The following is a 20,064-nucleotide window of genomic DNA, read 5'->3' as shown; positions in this document are numbered from 1 at the left end:
CGAGGGCATGGGCTAGGTTGCAAGTGCCACAGGTGACAAAATGTTGCAAAATATTGTCAACCCTGTATTAGAGTGTAAGCTAACCAGAGACGGGCCTTAAGAAAGGATTCAGTAGAAACACTTAGCTACAGGGTTATCCATTAAGAAATCTGGCACCTTGCATAACAATTAGTGTGCAGCAGCTTTTTAATAGGCCACATGCTTATTTCAAGCTGAATACAGATTTTAACTGGAAAACAGCAGGAGTTCTCTAGAGTATAAGTAATAAATTAGCCTGGAAATGTTCATATTCAGCACTTTGCTTTTCCTCCAGGATTTCCAAGTACTGTGTGTCAATGTTGCTATTACAGAAGTGAGAAGGGGCTCATATAAGTAACCTATTTCCCCAATATGCAGGATGAGTGGGGCCAACATGGAACCAGCTCTGCATCCTTACTTTGTGCCACGCTGCCTTCAGTGCAGAGTTCATCAAGGTATAAACAGACTCGGACCATCATATTAAGCCAATGAAGCTTCCAGGTGTTCTGGTTAATTGCTGTAGAGGTTTGTGGAGAGGAAAAGTAGAAATATGTGTTTTGTGCTACTTACTGTGGGCATACCCACGGAGCTTGTCACGTGCTGAAGGATTTTCTTGGAGGTGGGAAGTTTCCTCCAAGGGCCAGGGAAATACTTGTTTGAATATTCATCTTTATTATGAACTGAATGAATAAAGCTGAAGGCTTGCTACTGCCTTCTTCCTTTCTCCTGGTTCTTCAATGGTCCTCAAACTGTGGTGAATATGCAACATATTACTCATGCTCAAGGAAATGTTGTCCACTAGATACAGGGTTTTCAGGTTGACAGGGAGAGCAAAGTTATGATGCCTGCAGCATACAAGCTCCTCAGCAGTCTTGCTCCTGAGTCAGTGACCTACTGTTGCAGAGCTTCAAGAGAATGCCATGCAACAGCTCTGGGTGGTACAGGAGCACAGACAGCTATTACTACTTGCCCCCGTGCACTGCGTTACTCAGATCTCAGGCAGTTCAATCAAATTACTTAAGCAGCTACCCATGGAGCATACCGTGTTTTTTGGGGGTTTTTTTCATTCGTTTTACAAGCCAACATAACTACTGTTTTGTTCAAAAGGCTTTAAAATCTCCTTTTTCTATCTCTAAAGAAGCATGTTCAGGAAGTGGAAAATGTGTCTTGTTTGCTTATGACTACAGCACAACTGAATCAAGAGTGGGTTTCCTTGGGCAAGTCCTGGCTGTTTTTCTATGGTTCTTCCTTAGCGCTCCTTCAACAGGGTAAGAAACTTTGCACAGATGAGATAAAAGTAGAAGCATTGTGGTCTTCACCTTTTTTCAGCAAAAGGCTGCTACTCAAGATGTAGGAGCCTGCAGTTCTGGAAAGAAGAGGTATTTAAAAGAAAAAAAAACATATGTTTAGCTAGTCACTAAACCAAGACATGTTGGCTTGGAACAGTTTATGTAATACAGCTGTCAGCAGCCTTTTTGCCATAACTGGCTGGAATGACTTGGCCCAGCACAGACAAAACTCCCTCCCTCTAGGCTATAGTGTGGTGTAGGCAAAGCCCCCACAGACTGCTGACCTCTGTTGTAGTATGAACAGTGTTCAGTTGAAAACATTATAGTAGCACCACTAAAAACTTAAATCCTGCACATTCCTAAAGCTCCTGTGGGGAGACAGTCTTCTCACTTCAAGACAAACTCTTGGGGTGAAGTACATCCTGCAGTCTCTGCTGCTTTGCTAGGCACCTGATCTGCATCATAAGAACCAGACTGAGCTGAGTCATTTCATATACTGCCAAGAATTCCTCACCTTATGCTAACACTGCTTTACTCACTGACAGTGGAGAGGCTACAGACGTTCAGTCACTGTTTCTCTATGTATATGTCAGCGACAGCATGAATCTTTTTCTTTAATGACTCTGCAACAGTTGAAAAGACTGTTATCGTTATTGCAGTGTTCAGCTTAAGAGTGTAGCATAGAACATCTTAGTTTCATCCTCCTCCTAGCTAATGTAGATGTAAACAAACCATTTTTTTTTCAATCAATTACTGTCAGCTAAGTATTACTTCCGTTCGTGCAGCTCAGAAAACCAGATTTCCTTGAGTATATTTTCTTAGACAATGTCTTTTTTTTTTTTTTAAACAGAAATCAAAGTAGATTTGATGCACCCTGATTAGTCATGTAAACAGAGAACTAAAAAAAATCCTCACAGAACTAAAAACTTGGTTCCTTCATAAAGTCGAAAATTAATTCTCTCCTGACTGATCTGAGGTTAACAGTATCAGGAGCACAGAGCATGTGGCATGTAGATCCATCTGGAGGTGTCTGAGTTGCACCAGCACTAAATTAGCAAACTTGTCCATAAGTGTGTATATGAAAATGCATACACATGAGAGAGAGAGAGAGAGAGAGAGAGAGCCATTTTCAATATGAAGTGGCAGCCATCTGGCAACCAGTTCTGTTCATGGCATTCTAGATATAGCTATTACATATAATGTACTTAAAAACCCTGAAGGATTGTGCTGTTTGAAGTGTTCTCCAATGCCACTCACTTGGTTTGAAATGTCAGGAGGACTGAAGAACTTGCTTTTTTCCCTCCTTTTTAAGCCAGTTTCAGTACCCTTCAGCTCTGTGAAATAGATTAGCTAGGACCTGTATTTCACAGTGGAAAAGTTGCTGCTGTGCCTTTTCTCCCACCATAGGGCTATTGCTACCCTTGGATCACCACTGTCCCAGGGTTCTTCCCTTTTCTCATCTTCCTTAACTGCACTGACCACTTCTCATGGCCTTTGTTTAACTATCCATGAGTCCTTTTAATATATCCTCTGAGAGCTCCAAAAGAGGAAGCTCGGGTGATGGAATGTCCAAAGGAGGGAGATTAGGTATTGGAATGTCTTTAGCCTTCCCAGCATTGGCTGCAAACTTCTGCCAAGTTGAGGCTGATGTAGCAGTAGTTTCTGAATGCTGCTGAAGACCCCATAACTCAGATTTCTCCACAAAGTCGGCATCAACATCCAGCTCTTTCTCCACTGGGGATTTGATGAGTTTTGCCCGTTCTGCTTTCAGCTGCTTGTTCTCTCTCCTCAATTGCTCATTTTCAGCTACAAGAAATTCCACATGCCGTTTCAAATCTGCAATTTTGGTTGCCTGCTCCTCTATTATTGTTTTGTCATCTTTTGGAGCTTTGCTCCCAATACACATTTCCAATGGCTCCTTTTTTTTCTGAAGCAGAAACAACAGTGTATCTGGGTCCCTGTCAAAGACTCCCTGAATTTCCTGTAGATGCTTCTCCGAGGAAGGGCTGTATTTTTGAGTAGTAGTAACCAATACATTTTGGTCATCAGACTCTTGAGCTGATGGCTTATAGGAAGTCTGAAGATGGGCAGCTATATCCTTGTCTACATTCTGTTGGACTTTTAGCCTTTCTTCCCTCTTTGCTCTTTTCCACCTCTCCTGGATGAGCAGTATGTGTTTCATATGACTATCCCTTTGTAATTCCAGTGATAGTTGAGCCTGTGCAAGAACAAGATTGGCTGAATTAACAGTTAAGCTTGTATAACTTTATTTGCTTGAATATTTTGGCAGACCTGCCTGAAGGGAAACTTTGCATGTTATATAGATAATATACCAGTGAATGCCCAATGTTCCCAAGCACAGTAGAATTAGACATCATACCACTGAATTCTGCAGAGCTACAATTTATTAGTGGAATGGTATTGTTAAGTGTGATCGAAAGAAGTCCAAAAACTGAATCGGTCTATGAACACGTAAGGGGAACAACTATGAGCCTAACTGAGGTAAGTAGAAAAATAGAGAAGTGTTAGCTGAAATGTGTTTATTAATTCAGTGGAGAAGTAATTGAAAAATGTGAATTTTTTTAGAAAAAGAATCCTATTGCTGTAGTGCATGGCTCACATGCTAGGTTAGGTGGTGGCAGTTAATGCTAAGGTAACTAACTAACCAGTCTGACCACAACTTGCTCAGAACTTCCTAAGCCACTGAACTGCTGGCCCAGCTTAGATCTCTTCCTGAAGACACGTGTCACTCAATCCCAAGGACAAGAGGATGAGGGGGAAGTTGCCTTCTCCCTTATCATGATAATGTAACTTTGTACCTTGCAGTGAAAATGGTCATTTGCTATAGAAATGGTCCTTGCTGAAGGGGGGAAAAAAAAAAAAAAAAAAAGACGTCCAGTGACACTTGTTCTGATGTTGCATTCAACTTTTTCCCTTGCCTAGCTCCAACAGATGTTGATCGCAGTTGTGCTTCTTTAAAAACTAAAAGATGAGAGCCAGGAAGACCACTTAACCAACTACCTGAAGATTCCTCTTGCATCATGGGAAGGTTTGGGAAAATTGTTTAGGCAATTCAGTTTTTATACTGCCTCTGTTCTGTGGAGCCCAATTGTTTTCAAGGCGGGGGAGGAATTACATGGTTCCTGTCCCTGGCTACTCTACCAGCAATTTGTGCCTTGGAAATTTAAGTTGAAGTTAGGATCCACTGTGCAGTAATTGAGGGGCCTGATGACACTGGAACACAGGGGATTGCACATGTCCAAGGGACAGAGTTAGGGGTGCACAGTTGTGCCTTCTCCGTTTCCCAGCAGCTGTAGTTAGAATTGAAGCTAAATGGAATCTCACCTGCTCTGACTGCGTCAGCTTCATGGCTTCGGTAAGGTATGCTGCACAAAAAACAGACACGTTGGGAAAGACTTTAGGCAGAGTTGTGAAAGCTAGAATGCTCTCTAAAGCTAAAAGGTAAAGCTTTTCTTAACACAGAATCCATTGGCTGAAGCACACAAGTGCAGTGCTAAGAAGGTGCTTGCTGATTTTCTAGTGTCTCTACTCAGAGCTCAAAGTCTTAAAGGTCATTCTTTACACACCACCACCTGTAAGTGATGTCTCTGCTTGTGCGGATCCACTACTTGTCTGCATTCTTCTACAACTTCTATTCTTCCCCAACTTCTCAGCTTGTCAGAGAAAGCTCAGCAACAACACAGCCAGACTCCGATAGGACTTAACCCCTCAAGCACAAAAACAGTGTTGTCTATGTGACATTTCTCCACAGGGGTGGGAGGAAGAGGGAGTTAACTGGCACTACTAGCAGGTTGCAGAGTGGTCAGGTCAGTGCCTAGGACACTTGCGGGGTGGAAAGTGTAGAAGAGTGGTTAAGTAATGGCCCAGGTAAATATTTTGTTTGTTTCACTAATCTCACACTCACAGATTTTGTTAACCCCCTCCCTCACCCCATAGCGACTATTCTCAGGGACTGGCCACTAGGGCTGTGTGAAGTTTCGACCTGATTCGGTGGCTGAATCAAATCGAATCAGGAGACCCTTTAATCTCTCTGAATTGGATTGGAACTCTCCGAATCGATTCGGAGAGATCCGGAGATTCAGCTGTAGACACAGCTTTAACTTTTTTTCTACTTACCTCAAGGTAGCAGGTGGCTCATGAATGCTGTGATGCTAGGGTGGATAGAGTGTCCCACAGGAGCGTAGGGGGCTCCCCAGCATGCTTGGCAGCAGACCCAGAAGTGGACCAGAAGCACTTCTGGATCCGCCAGGGAGCACACGGAGTGGGGGAGGCAGCACTCCTGTGGGACACTCCATCTACCCCAGCATTGCAGCATTCACGAGCTGCCTGCTACCTTGAGGTATATAGAAAAAACGTTTAGAGCTGTGTCTATGGCCGAATCGCTGGTTTTTTGAATGAGCATCAAATCATCTGATTCAGCTAAATAGAATTGGGAACAGTGATCCAAATCAATGAATCAAATCACTGTCCCCGATTTGGGCCAATCCGAATTGAATACGGCCCATTTTGCACGCCCTTACTGGCCACTGTCACACTTAGCAGAATCTGCTAAAAGTGTCCCATTTTTCAGCCTGCACCACTTGAAATAGTCACTTATCTGCTGCCTCCATACAAGAGCTAACCGCTGTCTGCAACCTGCTACTAGTGCCAGTTAACTCCCTCTTCCTCCCTCCCATCCCTCTAAAGCAGATGCCTCCAACTACTAGACACCAATTGTACCCTACTGCCAGCTGCATATCCATGCATTATCAAATATGAACATCTAAACGTGTGCTTAAGGTAGAAGCTAAATAAACTAAGTTCCAATGCAGAAGGGAAGACTGTCCAGCCATCAATAAAGATGGATCTACAGAGTTTCCTGGCATTTGATTTATAACCTATAGAAGCTGAACTTGTTACCCCTTAGAAGAAGAGCTTTTCTGGTGCCAGCAACCGATCCCTTAAGTAGATTAATATAACCAAGTACCAGTCAGCCACAAACTTTTGGTAAACAAGTTACACACTTGCCACACTGCACGGACAAAGCCTGTAATTCCAAGTAAGGAAGTTATTGAAGTGTCAAACTAATGTACCAACAATTAAAAATAAACATCACATTCCAGCAGAAGCCCCAGACTTTAGTTTTTCCAAGTACATAAAACAGTATGTCTAGTTACTAGGACTGACCAACTTCAGATGAGGCATTTGGAAACTGGGCTATGAGCATCAGCGGTGCCTACTCACCAGCTGCCTTTTGGTGACAAGAAATTGCTTCTTCATATTTTCCTGCTGCCAACAACCGGTCAGCTTTTCTGCTCTGCTGATGAGCCTTGAAAATAAGAGTAGTGTTACTATAATTAGAGTTGAAGCTAAAACTGTTTTAAAGTAAGTAGCAAATACAGCTGTTTGGATACTCAAGGGGGTCTTAGCTCTCATACACCAGCCTCAGACTTAAGTATTTCCCCTGTACTTGCATCTCCTGCAAGACTTGCTGTGTAAGGCTGTGCGGACAAGCGTTCTGGGCAGATCTGACAACACAGAGGACCCTGCTCACAGTGACCATGTGCACTTTTTTATATAAACACTGTGTATGAGTACATAGTAGTGACAGCCACCACAGCTACATAATTATATCAGTAAACAATGTGTGTTAGTGTTCGATAAATGTCAAAAAACTGGTTTAGCACAGCTGTTCTGAGGAACTGGCTTCCATTAGAATTATGACTTTATGCTCTACGTTAGCCTTCAACAATTAAAACTTACTTAGACTATTTCTGACTAAGCTCCTCCTTGCTGTGTTTCAGACCAATAACCAGGAGGCTCATCAGTACTAACCCACTTTCCTGAAATCCTCAGACATGCATGGGAGATTTGCCTATTACTGCACGAGATTTGGCCTGCTTAAAATTGGCCCAGGCCTGCAATAGGATAGAGTAATTCATGCAACTTATTACCCTTCAGTTATGACTGTTCCAAGCATATGTTTGGAATATGCATCACCTCGTGTGCATCCTTCACCAAAGAACAGCTTGCTGGTAGATAAGACATCATGTGTGGGGTTAGCTGGGCATGAGATTTCCCCCATCCTCCATAACATGCCTTTCTGGGAACTGATTCATTAAATTTAGTTGAGCTGTGGGACTGCACCGATCATTCTGCAGCTAGTTCCTGTATCTCCCTCTTTCGGCTTCTGGCCTTGTCTTTATTAGGACACAATGGCCACGTCCAGACGAGCATGGAGATTTGGTCCCTTGGGGAATGCTCATGCTATCTGCCCTCTGGTGCATGGCTGGTTACCCCGGGTGGGGTAGGGGAGGCAGAGGCCAACACAGTTGCTGACCCAAGCAGCCTTACCTGGGGTCCTGGAGGCCAGGGAAGCTGCAGCTGCATCACTCCTGCAGCTTGAAGCCTAGCTCCAGCCAGCCAGGCTCCAGTTTTGGGTGATGCACACTGTCCCCATGTGTGCTGCCCTACTTTTTTTCTGCACCGGTTTCTTTGACCCCTGGATTTTGGGGGGTCAAACCCCCCCCCCCAACCCTGTGCTGCAAGGCAGCAGCACAGAACACACGTGAATGGGCAATACGTGGTACCATAGACAGGTCTGCAGTACCACGTATTGCACAGTCACACTTGTCTGGATGCAGCCAGTGTATTTCACCTCATCTGAGCTATCAGGAAATAATTTGTGCAAACTGCCTTGTCTTTCAGCCACAGGTGGTGCTCAGGTGACAGCCAAACCTGAGGGAGTGGGGTGGGAGCAACAGCTGAGTGCCTCTCCCCTGATTTTATCTGGTCTGGACATCTCTCCAGGTGATGAAAACCTAAAAGGTAACTCAGGCTGTGATGGTCAAGACTGTGCCTTTTAGTCCACTGGTCTGTCTGATGGAAGAAAACCAGGAAGGGGTGATGAGAGGGTGGGCTGCTTTACTCATTTTGTTTTCCAAAGAAGTCTACTTTTCTGGCCTACCAAGTCTGTCATGTTTATTACTAGCCCCCTGTTTCTCTTGCTTAAAAGTCCCAAGGACTCAGAGATCCTATCAGCTGGTCTGTCTGCACGCACTAATTCAGATTTTATCTTTATGTAGCAAGAAGAGTTAGACTCATTACCTTGCAAACTTAAAGTATGGGTTTATAGGCAGCATCTACCCTAGCAGTTTAAGAAAAATCTACTTAAAAACCCATGGATTACGTAGGCAAAATGTTGTAGCCTTCTACCATCTCTGCAGATGTCAATGATAAATGCATCACGTGTAACTGGTATGCTTAACAAAATATTTCAGAAAGACTCAGTTGTGATTATCAGTTGCACTGTTAATACCAGCCATTTTATCATTTACTTCACAGAGTGCCAATCCAATCTGTCCACTATAAGGGGGAGAGACCATATTAGACAAAGCCCAGGAACTAGGCTAAAGCACATAAATGCAACATCCTGTTGTTTGGTGCTACTTTGTTCTTAAGCGCCTGGTTGAGAAACAGCTGGACAGTTTTGAACCATTAGAGGAAGCTGAATGAGAAGCTAGTTGGCACGGAATGGGAGGTTTAAAAGTTTGCATTACTTTATTTGAAGTCCATCCCTTCCCATCAGTGAAAATTAAAAAGGAAAAAAAAATAAAAATATTCAGTTAAGTAATGGTCGAGAGAATATCTACAAACACATACTTTTGTGGGCCACTGAATATTGTTGATTGGTGGCATCAGAAAGGATCACCCAAACCAAAAGCCAGACTAAAATAAACACTTTTTTCAAACTTGATTAAGCAGTATTTTGAACCCTGCTTGACATGGCTGTGTTCTACTGCTGACATGATGATGAAGAAATGAAATAATTGATGCAGTAATTAGCCTTCAGGTGTGACCAGTTAGCTACACTGCTGGTCATGCAACATTGTTACTAAGATAAACAAGAATTTGCAGTGTCTATTACAGGCTATGCTATTTTTGAAGGCTCCTCCTGCAAAACAACCTGCAACAGGAAATGCTACAAATGTCAACAAGAAACTGTCACTTCCCTATCCACATTAAGATTGCACCCAGAGCAAATATAGAATAATTTTGTAGTGTAGGAAAACATGATATATATTATTCATTTTTCAGGAGGGGTTCTCCAACACACATGTCTGGCCAGTCATCAATTTAGTTTATATATTAGTCTTCTGAAGGCTGTTTTCAATCTTCCAGGATTGAGTAGTTTAAAAAAATTGATCTCAGACTAGATTTTTAAGGTACTGACAAGAATTCACTAGCTTATTTTTGTCTCTCTCTCTCTCACATCCACCCCTGCATTTGTTTGGCTACTGAGGAGGAAGGAGGTTTTTGGCTAGTATTCCAATATAAAGACTTTGTTTGTAGGAGCTCAGGCATGGGGACCAATCTTGTGCCAAGGAAACGAGCACACATTACTAGGGAAGAAGCAGATGAGTAACTTGCAAGTAATGTTGGCCCATCTAGAAATGTTTGTTTCAGATACAGCCACTTTCTGTGCCATTTGCCTTTGGCAAAGGAGGTTGATAACTACCAAGAAAAACAGTACCAAAATAAGAAGGTATACAAAAATCAAGAATCTTCCATGAAAAGGATCTGCAGTGGGCCATCACCAGGCATTCTGAGTTTGGTGTTTTACATCAAAATAACTACTGTAAGAGTCCCAGTATACTGAAGCCAAAACTGCCCAGTGTAACATTTCTCTGCAACTTGGAACCAACAGCCCTTGTACTGGGTAGGGAAACCAGACCCACAGAGTCCAGGTACACTAGGAGGAGGAAACTTTCTAAAATCCTGAGAGGTGAAAAAATCTAATTGTTCACAGGAAGTCAGCAACCAGAGCCTCAATTCCACTTGTGAATGCCTGAAATCATTTTCTTCAGTGTAGAGAATTAAGTTTCACAAGTTCTTAAATTAATCTTTGTCATTTAACCATCTGACTATGGTTTTAATTAAGATAGTTAAGTATATGTAAAAGCCTCCTGAAAGTTATTAAGTATTATCCATCACAGAGAGACTGGTTAAACAACTAAGCAAGCCCAATAAAGTCAAAGCCTTAGCTTAGCAAGTAAGAAGGCAGTAACTGAAGTATGTTGATAAAAATCAGATTGTTATCCAGAATACAGAGATAGAGATACAATGACAAAACTTTTTGGCCAATATCAGGTTTAGATAAAATGAATGTTTGTCCTGGCATCAGTATACTGTAGGGCAAATTCCAACATCACTGGAACTAATTTCTGCTGTGGAAACTCCTATTGGGGAGCGGTAGGTTTTGCTCTATTTGTGAAAACAAGGTATTCTTCACTAGGGGGAAATTTCTCATCTGGGAAATGTTTACTCACTTATTCCACCTTGCAAGTGTTTTTCCAACCAGTCAATTTTATGAAGACCTTAGAATATTCAGCATAACCAATCTGTGGGTCCAAAGAAAAGGATGGTGTTGCCTCCTTAACAGAAAGTGATACACCTCTAACAAAAGTACTTGGATGTTTAGCATGGCATCTCTTAATGACAAGTACCACCTCTTGTCTAGCCTATGACTATCTACTGTGCATTCTCAGTGCCAAATCCCTTTATGCACAACCCTGACTCGTAAGATATCACAGAAAATTAGAGCTGTAAGGGACCTCAGGAGGTCATTTAGTTCCATCCTCTGCTTACAGCTCCCTGGCTAAACAAGAATGAATGAACACTTGGGACATCAATACCAGAAAGAAAGACAAAACTGGGACAGAACACTTTAACCTCCCTGAACATTTGCCGACCTCAGAGTGCCTGGTCTTAGAGAACAACACTTCAAAAATGAATTTGAATGGGAAATGACAGAACAAGATGTTATCCACAGACGGGCCTGAGTTAAGTAGGGTCTAAACATGGACTCCAGGTTCTTATTCCATTACCTCAGTGGAATAATGTAATTTTCCATTTTTAACCTGTGGTCTGCAGACCCCATCTAAGGGATCTGTGAAAGATGACCGTGATCAAAAGTATGTGAATACACACACTTACAATTCAAAGGGGTCTGGCACCTCCATTCAAAAACAAGTTTAGAGGACTGCAAATAATAAAAGATTGAAAACCACTGCATTACCTGAATTCCTTTTACAAACCACGCATCCGCTCGATGGGTTAATTGCTTTGTTTTTCTCTCTCCTATACACCTAGCCTCTCTCAGCAGTGTCCCCTCCTTTTTCTGTCCCCTTTCTCTGCCCTTTGTATTCTCTGTCACTGCTTTCTATTCACCAGCTCTGCTTCCTACAGTCCCTTCAGAGCATCTGATGAAATAAGTCCTCTGCTTAGGAAAGAGTATACATCTCCAATTTAATTCTAATATTGTAAAAGTCTTTGTCTGCCTGTCTGTCCATAACACTTTATTTGCACTCCGACTGGCTGTCTCAGCAGCCAATCAGAGTGTTCTACACAGACAGATAGACAGCAGAGCACTGCCGTGACACTGTGGAATGAGGGGCTCCTTGGAGCCAGAGGGGGATGGCGGGGACCAAAGTGCCACCATAACTGAGGGGGCAGAGCAGGGGCTGGCCTTGCCCACCTCCCCCCCAGGCTGCTTCTTTGAGCCAGCGGGCCCCATCCCAACAACAGCCACCAGGGAGTGGTGGTTAGGCTTGAAAGGGGGGGGGGGGGGGCGCGGACAAGGGGAGCAGGGCCAGATGCTGGGTTCTGGTCCTGCCAGCTCCCCCGGGATGGGGAGTAGCCCCAGCCCTGAAGCGGTAGGGGTGAGGGTAGGGGGAGCGAACCTGGCCCTGGGCCTCTGTCCCTGCCTGTCCCCCCCCCACCCACCAGGTGGTAGCGATGGAGCAGATGGAGGGGGGGTGGGGCAAGTGGCAGTGGCTCCATCCCCACTGCTCCCTGCAGGCTGCAAAAACAGAGCAGACAGAGGGGGTAGGGGGCAAGACCAGCCCTGCAGGCGGCAGCAACAGAGCAGACGGCAGGGCGGGGAGCCCTGGGGGGGCCGAACACAGGCCTCTATCCATGGCCACTCCCCGCTGCCCGTCATTCTCAACAGGCAATTGGCTAGTTAGTCTATAAAGGTGCAAACCTATCCTGCCTTCTGCCTGACTTCAGACTAACATGGCTAACTCTCTCCCCCTAAACAATCCCAGCCAAGTGTTTGTCTAACTTGCTCTTAAAAGTGTCCAAAAATAGCGATTCTACCCCTTCACTTGGTAATCTGTTGTAATCTTTAAGCACCCTCACACAGAGAGGTTTCCTAATGCCAACCTAAGTTTCCCTAGCTGCAATTCAAGACCATTACTTATCATCTCATCCCTTGCGGCCACAGATAATAATCAATCACCATCCTCTTTATAAAAATCCTTCATGAATTTAAAGCTCATTATCAAATCCGCCAAGCTTCTCTTCTCCAGGTCTTTCAACCTTTTCTCATAAGTCATGTTTCCGAGATCTCTAACCATATGTCTGACCGCCCACTTGTTAGCCGACAGATTTTGAAGTCAGAAAGACCTTTATTGTTTCAGGTATGTGGCAGAGGACCTTGTGCAAGAAGGTAATGAGTGTGATACAGCACCCAGATTCACCCCCTGGCTGGTGCAGGATGAAGGAGAGGTTGTTTCATCAATTTCAGGGCTGCTGGAGACCAGGCATAAGAATGTCCTATGCCCCACTCTAAACCTAGACCCTGGGAATGCTGGGATGCTAGAGAGTATAGCCTCCGAAATGCTGGGGGCAGAGCCAGCTCCATCAGCTCCCACAGGCCGTATGCACCAGCGGTAGTCTGATAGGGGCACAGAAATAAACTCTGTGCCAGCACACAGAACTTACAAAATATGGCTGACTTCTCTCCCCACAACAGTCCTTGTCTTGGTGAAACAACAGCCTAAGCATTTCTTGCTTTCAAAAAAGCCACTGTAAAAAAAGTTAAGGACTCATGAAAATGGCAAACTGGGGATTCGTTCAAAGATGCCTGGTCTTGTGTTCAGTTCTGGGCAGCATATGTTACACTGTTCTGTACTTAAGCTTCCTCCTTTCCCTGTCATCTGAGTGGTTGGAAAGGGTAGGGCAAAAGGTGACTAAACCTGGGTAGTAAACTGTGGTGAGAAGCAGTGTCTAGCTCTGTCATCTGCCATGAGACAAACAGGTAAGCTGAAAATCTTGTATTTCTCAAGTGGAAGCGGGCATGAATGGGATACAAGTAAGGTAAATGGCTCCTGCAATTACTCTGACAATAGCTGTGCTAGATGTAGTCACCTGAGCTCTTGAAGTGTTCAGCAATGAATCGATGCTTTGCCAGACCCAGGCACAAAGGAAATTAAAGAAACAAACAAGTTTCCAGTGTGCTTATAATGAAGCTGTGACAGGGCACCTCTGCCTGCAGCTAAGATACCTCACAGATGGTGTAAAAAGCAACTTGGAAGAAATACAGCACTGAAATTTTGTGTACTTAGAAATAATTTTGATAAGAACTATGAGGAGTTAAGATTTCTTTCAAATGAGATGAAGGGAAAACAGCCAGATCTGCAGCACCCTTTAGGGTATGGAAAGATGGAAACAGGTTTTTTTTTTGTTTCTGTGGAAATGAACAACTACAGCTTTAAGAATTAAGTGCTCATGTGGCCCTAACCTGGGTAGAGAAAAGGCAGCTTCTCCAAACCTTTTCATTTGAGTGCTAGCTGTTAAGGAGAGAAGATGCATTGGACTAGTCAACATTTTCTGAAAGGTAGATTTGGCAATTTGTTTTTATATAGGGTGGGTTTACTACAGTCTCTTCAGAGCAACAATGTGACAAAATTTTTTCTTCCTTCAGTTATACTTTGTTTTTCTGCAACACAGCAGAAAAGTTCTTCACTAGAAAGGAACTTTTTAAGTCCCAGAAAGCCATTTTGTCTGTTAGGCTTGCAATCCAAAGGGCGCTGTTTAGAAACCAACACATGCTTTAAGGCAACAAATTAGACACATATTACAATGTGCTATTTGCTAAGATGGTTGCAAATGAAATCAGGAAAACAAAGCTACCAAGATAAAGCGGAGGTTCTCAAGGAGAACTGTCTGTTGGGTGGGACTGCTTTGCTCAACTGTAAAAGACAGTTTAAAGAAGTACTGAGAGCAATTTACATTCTCTTGTTAACACCCCTTATTCAGCAGGGATTTCAGACTTTTTACCTTTCCCAAAAAAGAATCCTGTTAAGCAACAATGAGGCACAGATTCAGCACTCAATTCCTGAAGACATAATCACTAACAAATGTTTTGAGCAAAGATCAGAAAACAGCATGTCCTCCAGTCTCAGGCATTATATGAAAAGAGTATTAGGTGTCCTCCATAGGGATTATTACAACAGGATAGGAATAAGAAAGAAAAGTCATTTGATTGTGATTTTTGTCAATAAGTGATTGTGATTTTGTAAATAAGTATCAAAGTTTAAGTCCCTAATATGGGGCTTTCCAAAGATGTTTCCCAGAACTATGTTCACTTAAAACCTGTTTCTAAAGCATTTCTAAACACAGTTGACTAGAATCATTTGAAAAGAATCTCCACTCCTGTTTGCTATTAAAAAAAATGATAAGATGAGACTCAGATTTCTGAAGAAAGTAAAGATAAACATATGCTGACTGTGCAATTCTATCACTGTGGTCAAGTGAGGATCAAGGCCACAAAGTCCAATATTAAACAAAGTCCGATATTTCAGGACTTGAACTTCCCTTCTCTTCCTGCCCCCTGCACCTTTAAACAGGACCTCTCTGAACATCTCAACACAGCTGTATCATCAGCTCTTGCTTACTGAAAGGAAGCAGTCACTGACTTAATCTAATAGCCACGTGGATTAGAACAGTGGTTCTCAATAGGGATGAGACAACCATGAGAACCTGCCAGGGATGTCATGATGTCACTGCTGCAGAGTGAAATTGCCCTATGCGCCTTGGTTTTTAGGAAGCACATGGAGCCCCGTTGAGAAAGAGCTGCCACACAGGCAGCCTGTATGACTGCATTATATTATACAGGTAGGTGTACTGCTTCCGCTTTATTTCTTGCGGGTTTGGCTTGTGGCAAAAAATGGTGCGTCTCCCTACATTATGTTATGCAGGCAGATGCACTGGTTCTGCTTCAGCTGCTTCTCATATGCAGGGTGGCTAAGCAAGCTGGTTACTCACCCCATGGTTATTCATAGTGTAGCCCTTTGGCATGCTTCTGCAGCCTCTCCTTCACTGAAAGAATAGAATAGGAATCTGTCACTTGTGGAGAAGCTCTCCAAATTGCTCTGGAAGTAAAGTGCTCAGTGCACACAGCTTTTATTAGCATAGCATAACTCCTGAACACTCATGGAGTTCTCCCTTAGCCTTTTCCTTCCCCATTCCACCCATATCATTATATGGTAAAAGCAGGAATGCCAAATTATTTCCATAGCTTGTTTTTCTATATGGGTTTTTAACACCTCCTCTTAAACCTAAGCAGTCTCTAAATCCTAACTTTTAAAGAACTTGGTAACTATAGTGACCTACACACAGTGAATCATCTTTAATGTCCCCGCCTGTCTAGTTTAGATGAAGAGCTCTTCAAGTCCTCAACAATGTCCTTTGCAGGTTAAGAAACTAGTGAAAAAAATTATGACCAAGAAGCATTTAAGTATTTCTTGTTTATAAAATATACACTGACATACAGGAGGTAAACAGAAGAGGCTTAGTAGTATTATACTAAAGATTACATAGGAAATGAGATTGAGTGGAAGAAAGCAGATTGAGTGGAACCAAAGCAGTAGAATCTATCTGGATACCAATTCTAAGATATAACCCAATTCCCGTATATGTAGGGTTATCTTCCTGGTATCCTTAAGAAGATTAAGATCAGGGCTAGAGAAATCCACTAACTCAGGGTTTAAAGAAACTCTGGAGCCAGGAAAATGTTGCTGTTCTCTGGAAAAGGTACAAAAGCCAAAAGCATGACTGTTCTCTTTAGAGCCTGTGAGTGAACCACACAATAGTGTTAAGTTTTTTGTGAAAGAAAGGAGAAGCCATTCTCAACACATCTGTAAGTAATACAGGATTTTGTGAAGTAGCCAGTCAAAACCCTGAAGTGAGGAAACTAAAAACTCTTAAGATTAAAATGCACAAACAGATGCAGAAGGCATTCCCAGTTAAAGACAGAAAATGGTACAATTCAGTACCATTAATTGAATGGTACATATTGAAATCCAGATTTGCAGAGATGTTCAGATGCCTAAATCCCATTTAAATCATTGCAGCAGATTTTAACTAATCTCACCTCAAACCCCACTACTGAGATGATACAGATCGATACAAAGGCCAGTACTTATAAACATGATCACACTTCCAGATGAAATTTATAGTAGTTTAATATGGAAGAGCAAACTGAAGACCACCAGAAGTACCTAAGAAGTAATAAATGAATGGGTGCCTTAAGTGGGGCACTACTGACCCATGTAAGAATGTATATTTGGAAGCACTACCTTTGTACTAGGGGTGCACTAATAAATATTTTTTTGATTGATACCAACCACCAGTTACTAGCCAGCCGTATCGGCCAATGCCTATCTGATTGCCAATATACAGCCCCACAGTTTGGAAAGGAGCATCCGGCTGGTAAGTCTGTGGTGGAGAAGGGGCATGGGAGAGGCAGATCGAGGTCCCCATAGTGAGGGAGGGAGTGTGGTTGGAGCAGGTGCAGGCTCTGCCCAGCCAGGGCAGGATGTGAGACAGAGCTGCAGAGGTCTCATCTGAGGGGGGGGCAGCTCCCTGCTGCTACATGCAGCCCTGGGGGAGGCATGGGGGGCATGTGCCCCCCAGATGTGTGTCTGGGGCAAAGGTGGGCTGCCTGCTGAGGGCTGTGGTGGCCTCTTCGTGGTGGGGTGGCCACAGTGCTGGGAGAGGGGGCCGGCCACCCCAAAATTTGCTGTAGTCCCACCCTTCCAGTGCCACCACCGCCTGCCCTGAGCGCAACCCCAGCTCAGCCCCCCTGCCAGGAAGAGGCCGATGCAGCCCTAGCAGGCAGCCTACCCTCATCCCATGCACAAACGCAGGGGGAACATGCCCCCAATGCATGGGTGACTGGTGCCTCCCAAATCTGGTGGTACACTTCCAGTTTCACCACTGGCGCTTCCAGGGGGTGCAGAGCCGATCTCAGGGGGTGCACGTGCACCCCCTACATGTTGCCAATGCCCCCACGCCTCCCTTGGGTTTTGCACAGCAGCCAGGAGCTGCCCCTGCCTTCCCACCCCCTTGCATCCCCCACCTGAGCTGCCTGTAGCTCTCTCCTACACCCTACCCTAGCCCAGCTGAGCAGTGCCTGCCCCAGCCCCACCCCCTCCCTCATTGAGGGGGCCTCCATCTGTCCCTTTTTACTGTTCCCCCCATGCCCTTTCCTCCCCCCAGACTTACTGGCAGGAGGCTGTTCTCCAAGCTGCCAGGCTGCACTCCTGGCTGCGTGCATGCTGCAGCTGCACCCATGCATGTGGTATTTATCGGTGACATTGTTGACTACACTGGCCAAAAAGCCAATTGCTGATAACGTCAGTTTTCCTTTTATCGGTGCTGATAGGATATGGACCAATACAGCAATGCACCTCCACTTTGTACACTTTGGGTACTTTGCCAAGTTAACTGTAACAGGTACCTGTAAATTGTAACATGTTAATTACAAAGGCCTTTGCCAGACTGCAGGACTAGTTAAGAAACCTGTGTGTTAGATATTTAAAAACTGGAACTGAAAACACAGTGCCTTTATGTAACTCACAAGTATAGCCTCGTCTTTAACATTTTGGTTCAACTCCAACTACCCCAGTTCCTTTTCTCAGAAGGCGCTCCAGGAACAAAGACTCAATTTCATTTCTCTCTTTACATACTTTGGTCAGTGCCAGATGTGAGCACAGCTCCTTAATTCTGAGCTCAAGAGAGGCTATTTTAGCCCTGCCATAAATTACATGTCCTTATGCTCTTTTGAAGTATGCCAACGTGGCCATTGTTTCAAAAGGCAGCTGCATGATTTGGAGATCGCTGGAGCATAGTGTGGTACAGCCATGTTACCTCCTTCCACTGGCAAATGGCTCACATTCAACTTGCAGCATGAGAACTGACACAAGGATCCTCTTGTGGGAAAGCTGGCAGGTCTCCTTAACTCCTTTGAGTCACTGGACACTGTCTCAGAATTAAACCCTGAACAGCTTAGAGAGGAAAATACAACTGGTATTAATATCCGAGTCAATTAATATCTGAGTTGCATGCTAACAGCCTGCAGACAAGAATCAGTGCAAAAATGTATGAATATTGGTTTTAACTGGGAGTGCAGTATCTGTGGTGGTTGGTGCCACAGGAGAGGCCAAGTGCTCAGTAAGATTAAATAAAAAGTCAGGGGATGTTTCCGTGACCAGAAAGGCCGGTAGCTGCAGAACAAGAGGTAAATGATGCTGGACAGTTGGAGGCAGATAAGCGGCAGGTGCAGTCCCCCGGAGCACAGGTTGGGAAGCACTTCCCCGGGCCTGCCTGAGAGCTTCTGCCCTTTCCCATGATGCCGAGGCCGGGCGCTCCCAGGCCGCAGAGCCCCCTGCCCACCCGAGAGACGTGGCGCCGCCCAAGGAGCCAGGCGCTGTTTGTGGAATAGCACCACCGGCAGCGAGGGGCGCTGCGCCTGAGGGCTGCAGCTGGGCCACGCAAAGGACCCGCTCCCCGTGATCGCTCGCCCGCAGCTGCCGCCACCGCCTCTCGACGTGACCCCGGTGTAACGGCCCCGACCCCCCCCCCGAGCCGGACACGTCTCCCCGCCAGGGCTCGGCCGGAGCGGGCCCAGCGGGCTGACGGAGCAGCCGCCCCGCCGCGCGCTCACCAAATTGAGGGGCCCGTCCATCACCTCCATGGGCGCCGGCTGCAGGCACATAGGCACTGGCCCAACCCCACGGCACCCCCCGCCCGGCCCGCGCTATAAACACGGGCACGCTTCCGCCTGGCGCTCACCGCAGTGTCGTCACCGAGCGCAAGAGCCGCGCAGAAGTCTCGCGAGAGGCTCCTCCTAACAGGGTAAATCCTGCTAGCCCGGTTACTGTGGCCGGCGGCAACTCCAGGGCTGTCATTGGTTCAACCCTTCCACGTGATCGACCGGAGCCTCGCCCACTCAGGGTCCGCCTCCCACTTCGCGGCGACAGTTAGGGAGAGGGTGCGGCTGTGACACAGTCAGCGCGGGGGGAGGGACGTGGTCCTACCCCAGGCCACTACGGAGGCGCAGTGGGACAAGCCTACGGCGGCCTCGTGCGTTCCCCGGCGCCGCCGCTCGGGGCCGCCTTCGCCTGGGGAGTTGCGTGGAGAAGCGGTGCCCTTGCAGGCGGCTCCTGCTCCTTTAGTGACACCAAGGAAGCCATCGCGGCCGGGAAGGGGCAGTCGGCAGGTGCCTGGCCTGCTCCCCAGGGGGAAGGACTCGTGATACGGAGTTGGAGCGCTACCGCGCCCCGGCCCCGCCCCGCTCGCTCTCGCTCTTACGCGCAGGGTGGTTGTGGCCAGTGTTGCCTCCTGACATCATCTTTGACGTCAGCGTTAGCAAGGTGGAAGGTGCGAGCCCGAGTCTACACCCAGCTGCGGCCCTCCGGGGCCCTAGGTTGAGCAGCTGCGCAGGCAGGCCCTGCCGTGTCCTGCAAGGCGGACCTGCTCCAAGCCTCTCACCTGCACCAGGCTCAACTTGCTGTGCCCTCCTCCTGCTGCCGGGAACCTGGGCAAGTTGCAACCGAGCTGCACAGGTGGCCCCTGAGCAGCCCTTACTGCCTCCATCAGCTCTGAGACTACCCGAGCTGTCTAGGGC

General features: G+C 45.6%; 1 protein-coding gene across 4 annotated transcripts; it reads right to left on the bottom strand.

The window, feature by feature from the left end:
- Positions 1–168: 168 nt before the first annotated feature.
- Positions 169–19,223, bottom strand: NRBF2 (nuclear receptor binding factor 2). Of its 4 annotated transcripts, XM_019496675.2 has the most exons (5): positions 19,102–19,199; positions 15,420–15,473; positions 6,552–6,636; positions 4,653–4,693; positions 169–3,525 (listed from the first exon to the last, which is right to left on the bottom strand). In XM_019496675.2, the coding sequence occupies exons 2-5, from the start codon at positions 15,450–15,452 to the stop codon at positions 2,806–2,808; spliced, it is 879 nt and encodes a 292-aa protein (XP_019352220.1). In that variant the 5' UTR covers positions 15,453–15,473; positions 19,102–19,199; the 3' UTR covers positions 169–2,805. The 4 variants fall into 4 exon arrangements, with proteins under 4 accessions (XP_019352220.1, XP_006264808.2, XP_019352223.1 ...); XM_006264746.4 differs by lacking the exon at positions 15,420–15,473 and having other exon boundaries at positions 19,102–19,223; XM_019496678.2 differs by lacking the exon at positions 4,653–4,693.
- Positions 19,224–20,064: the final 841 nt, after the last annotated feature.

The sequence above is a fragment of the Alligator mississippiensis genome, chromosome 6, assembly GCF_030867095.1.
Source record: "Alligator mississippiensis isolate rAllMis1 chromosome 6, rAllMis1, whole genome shotgun sequence".
Lineage (NCBI taxonomy): Eukaryota > Metazoa > Chordata > Crocodylia > Alligatoridae > Alligator > Alligator mississippiensis.
Note: the sequence above shows the minus strand (reverse complement) of the source record. Positions and strands in the feature narration are given on the sequence as shown.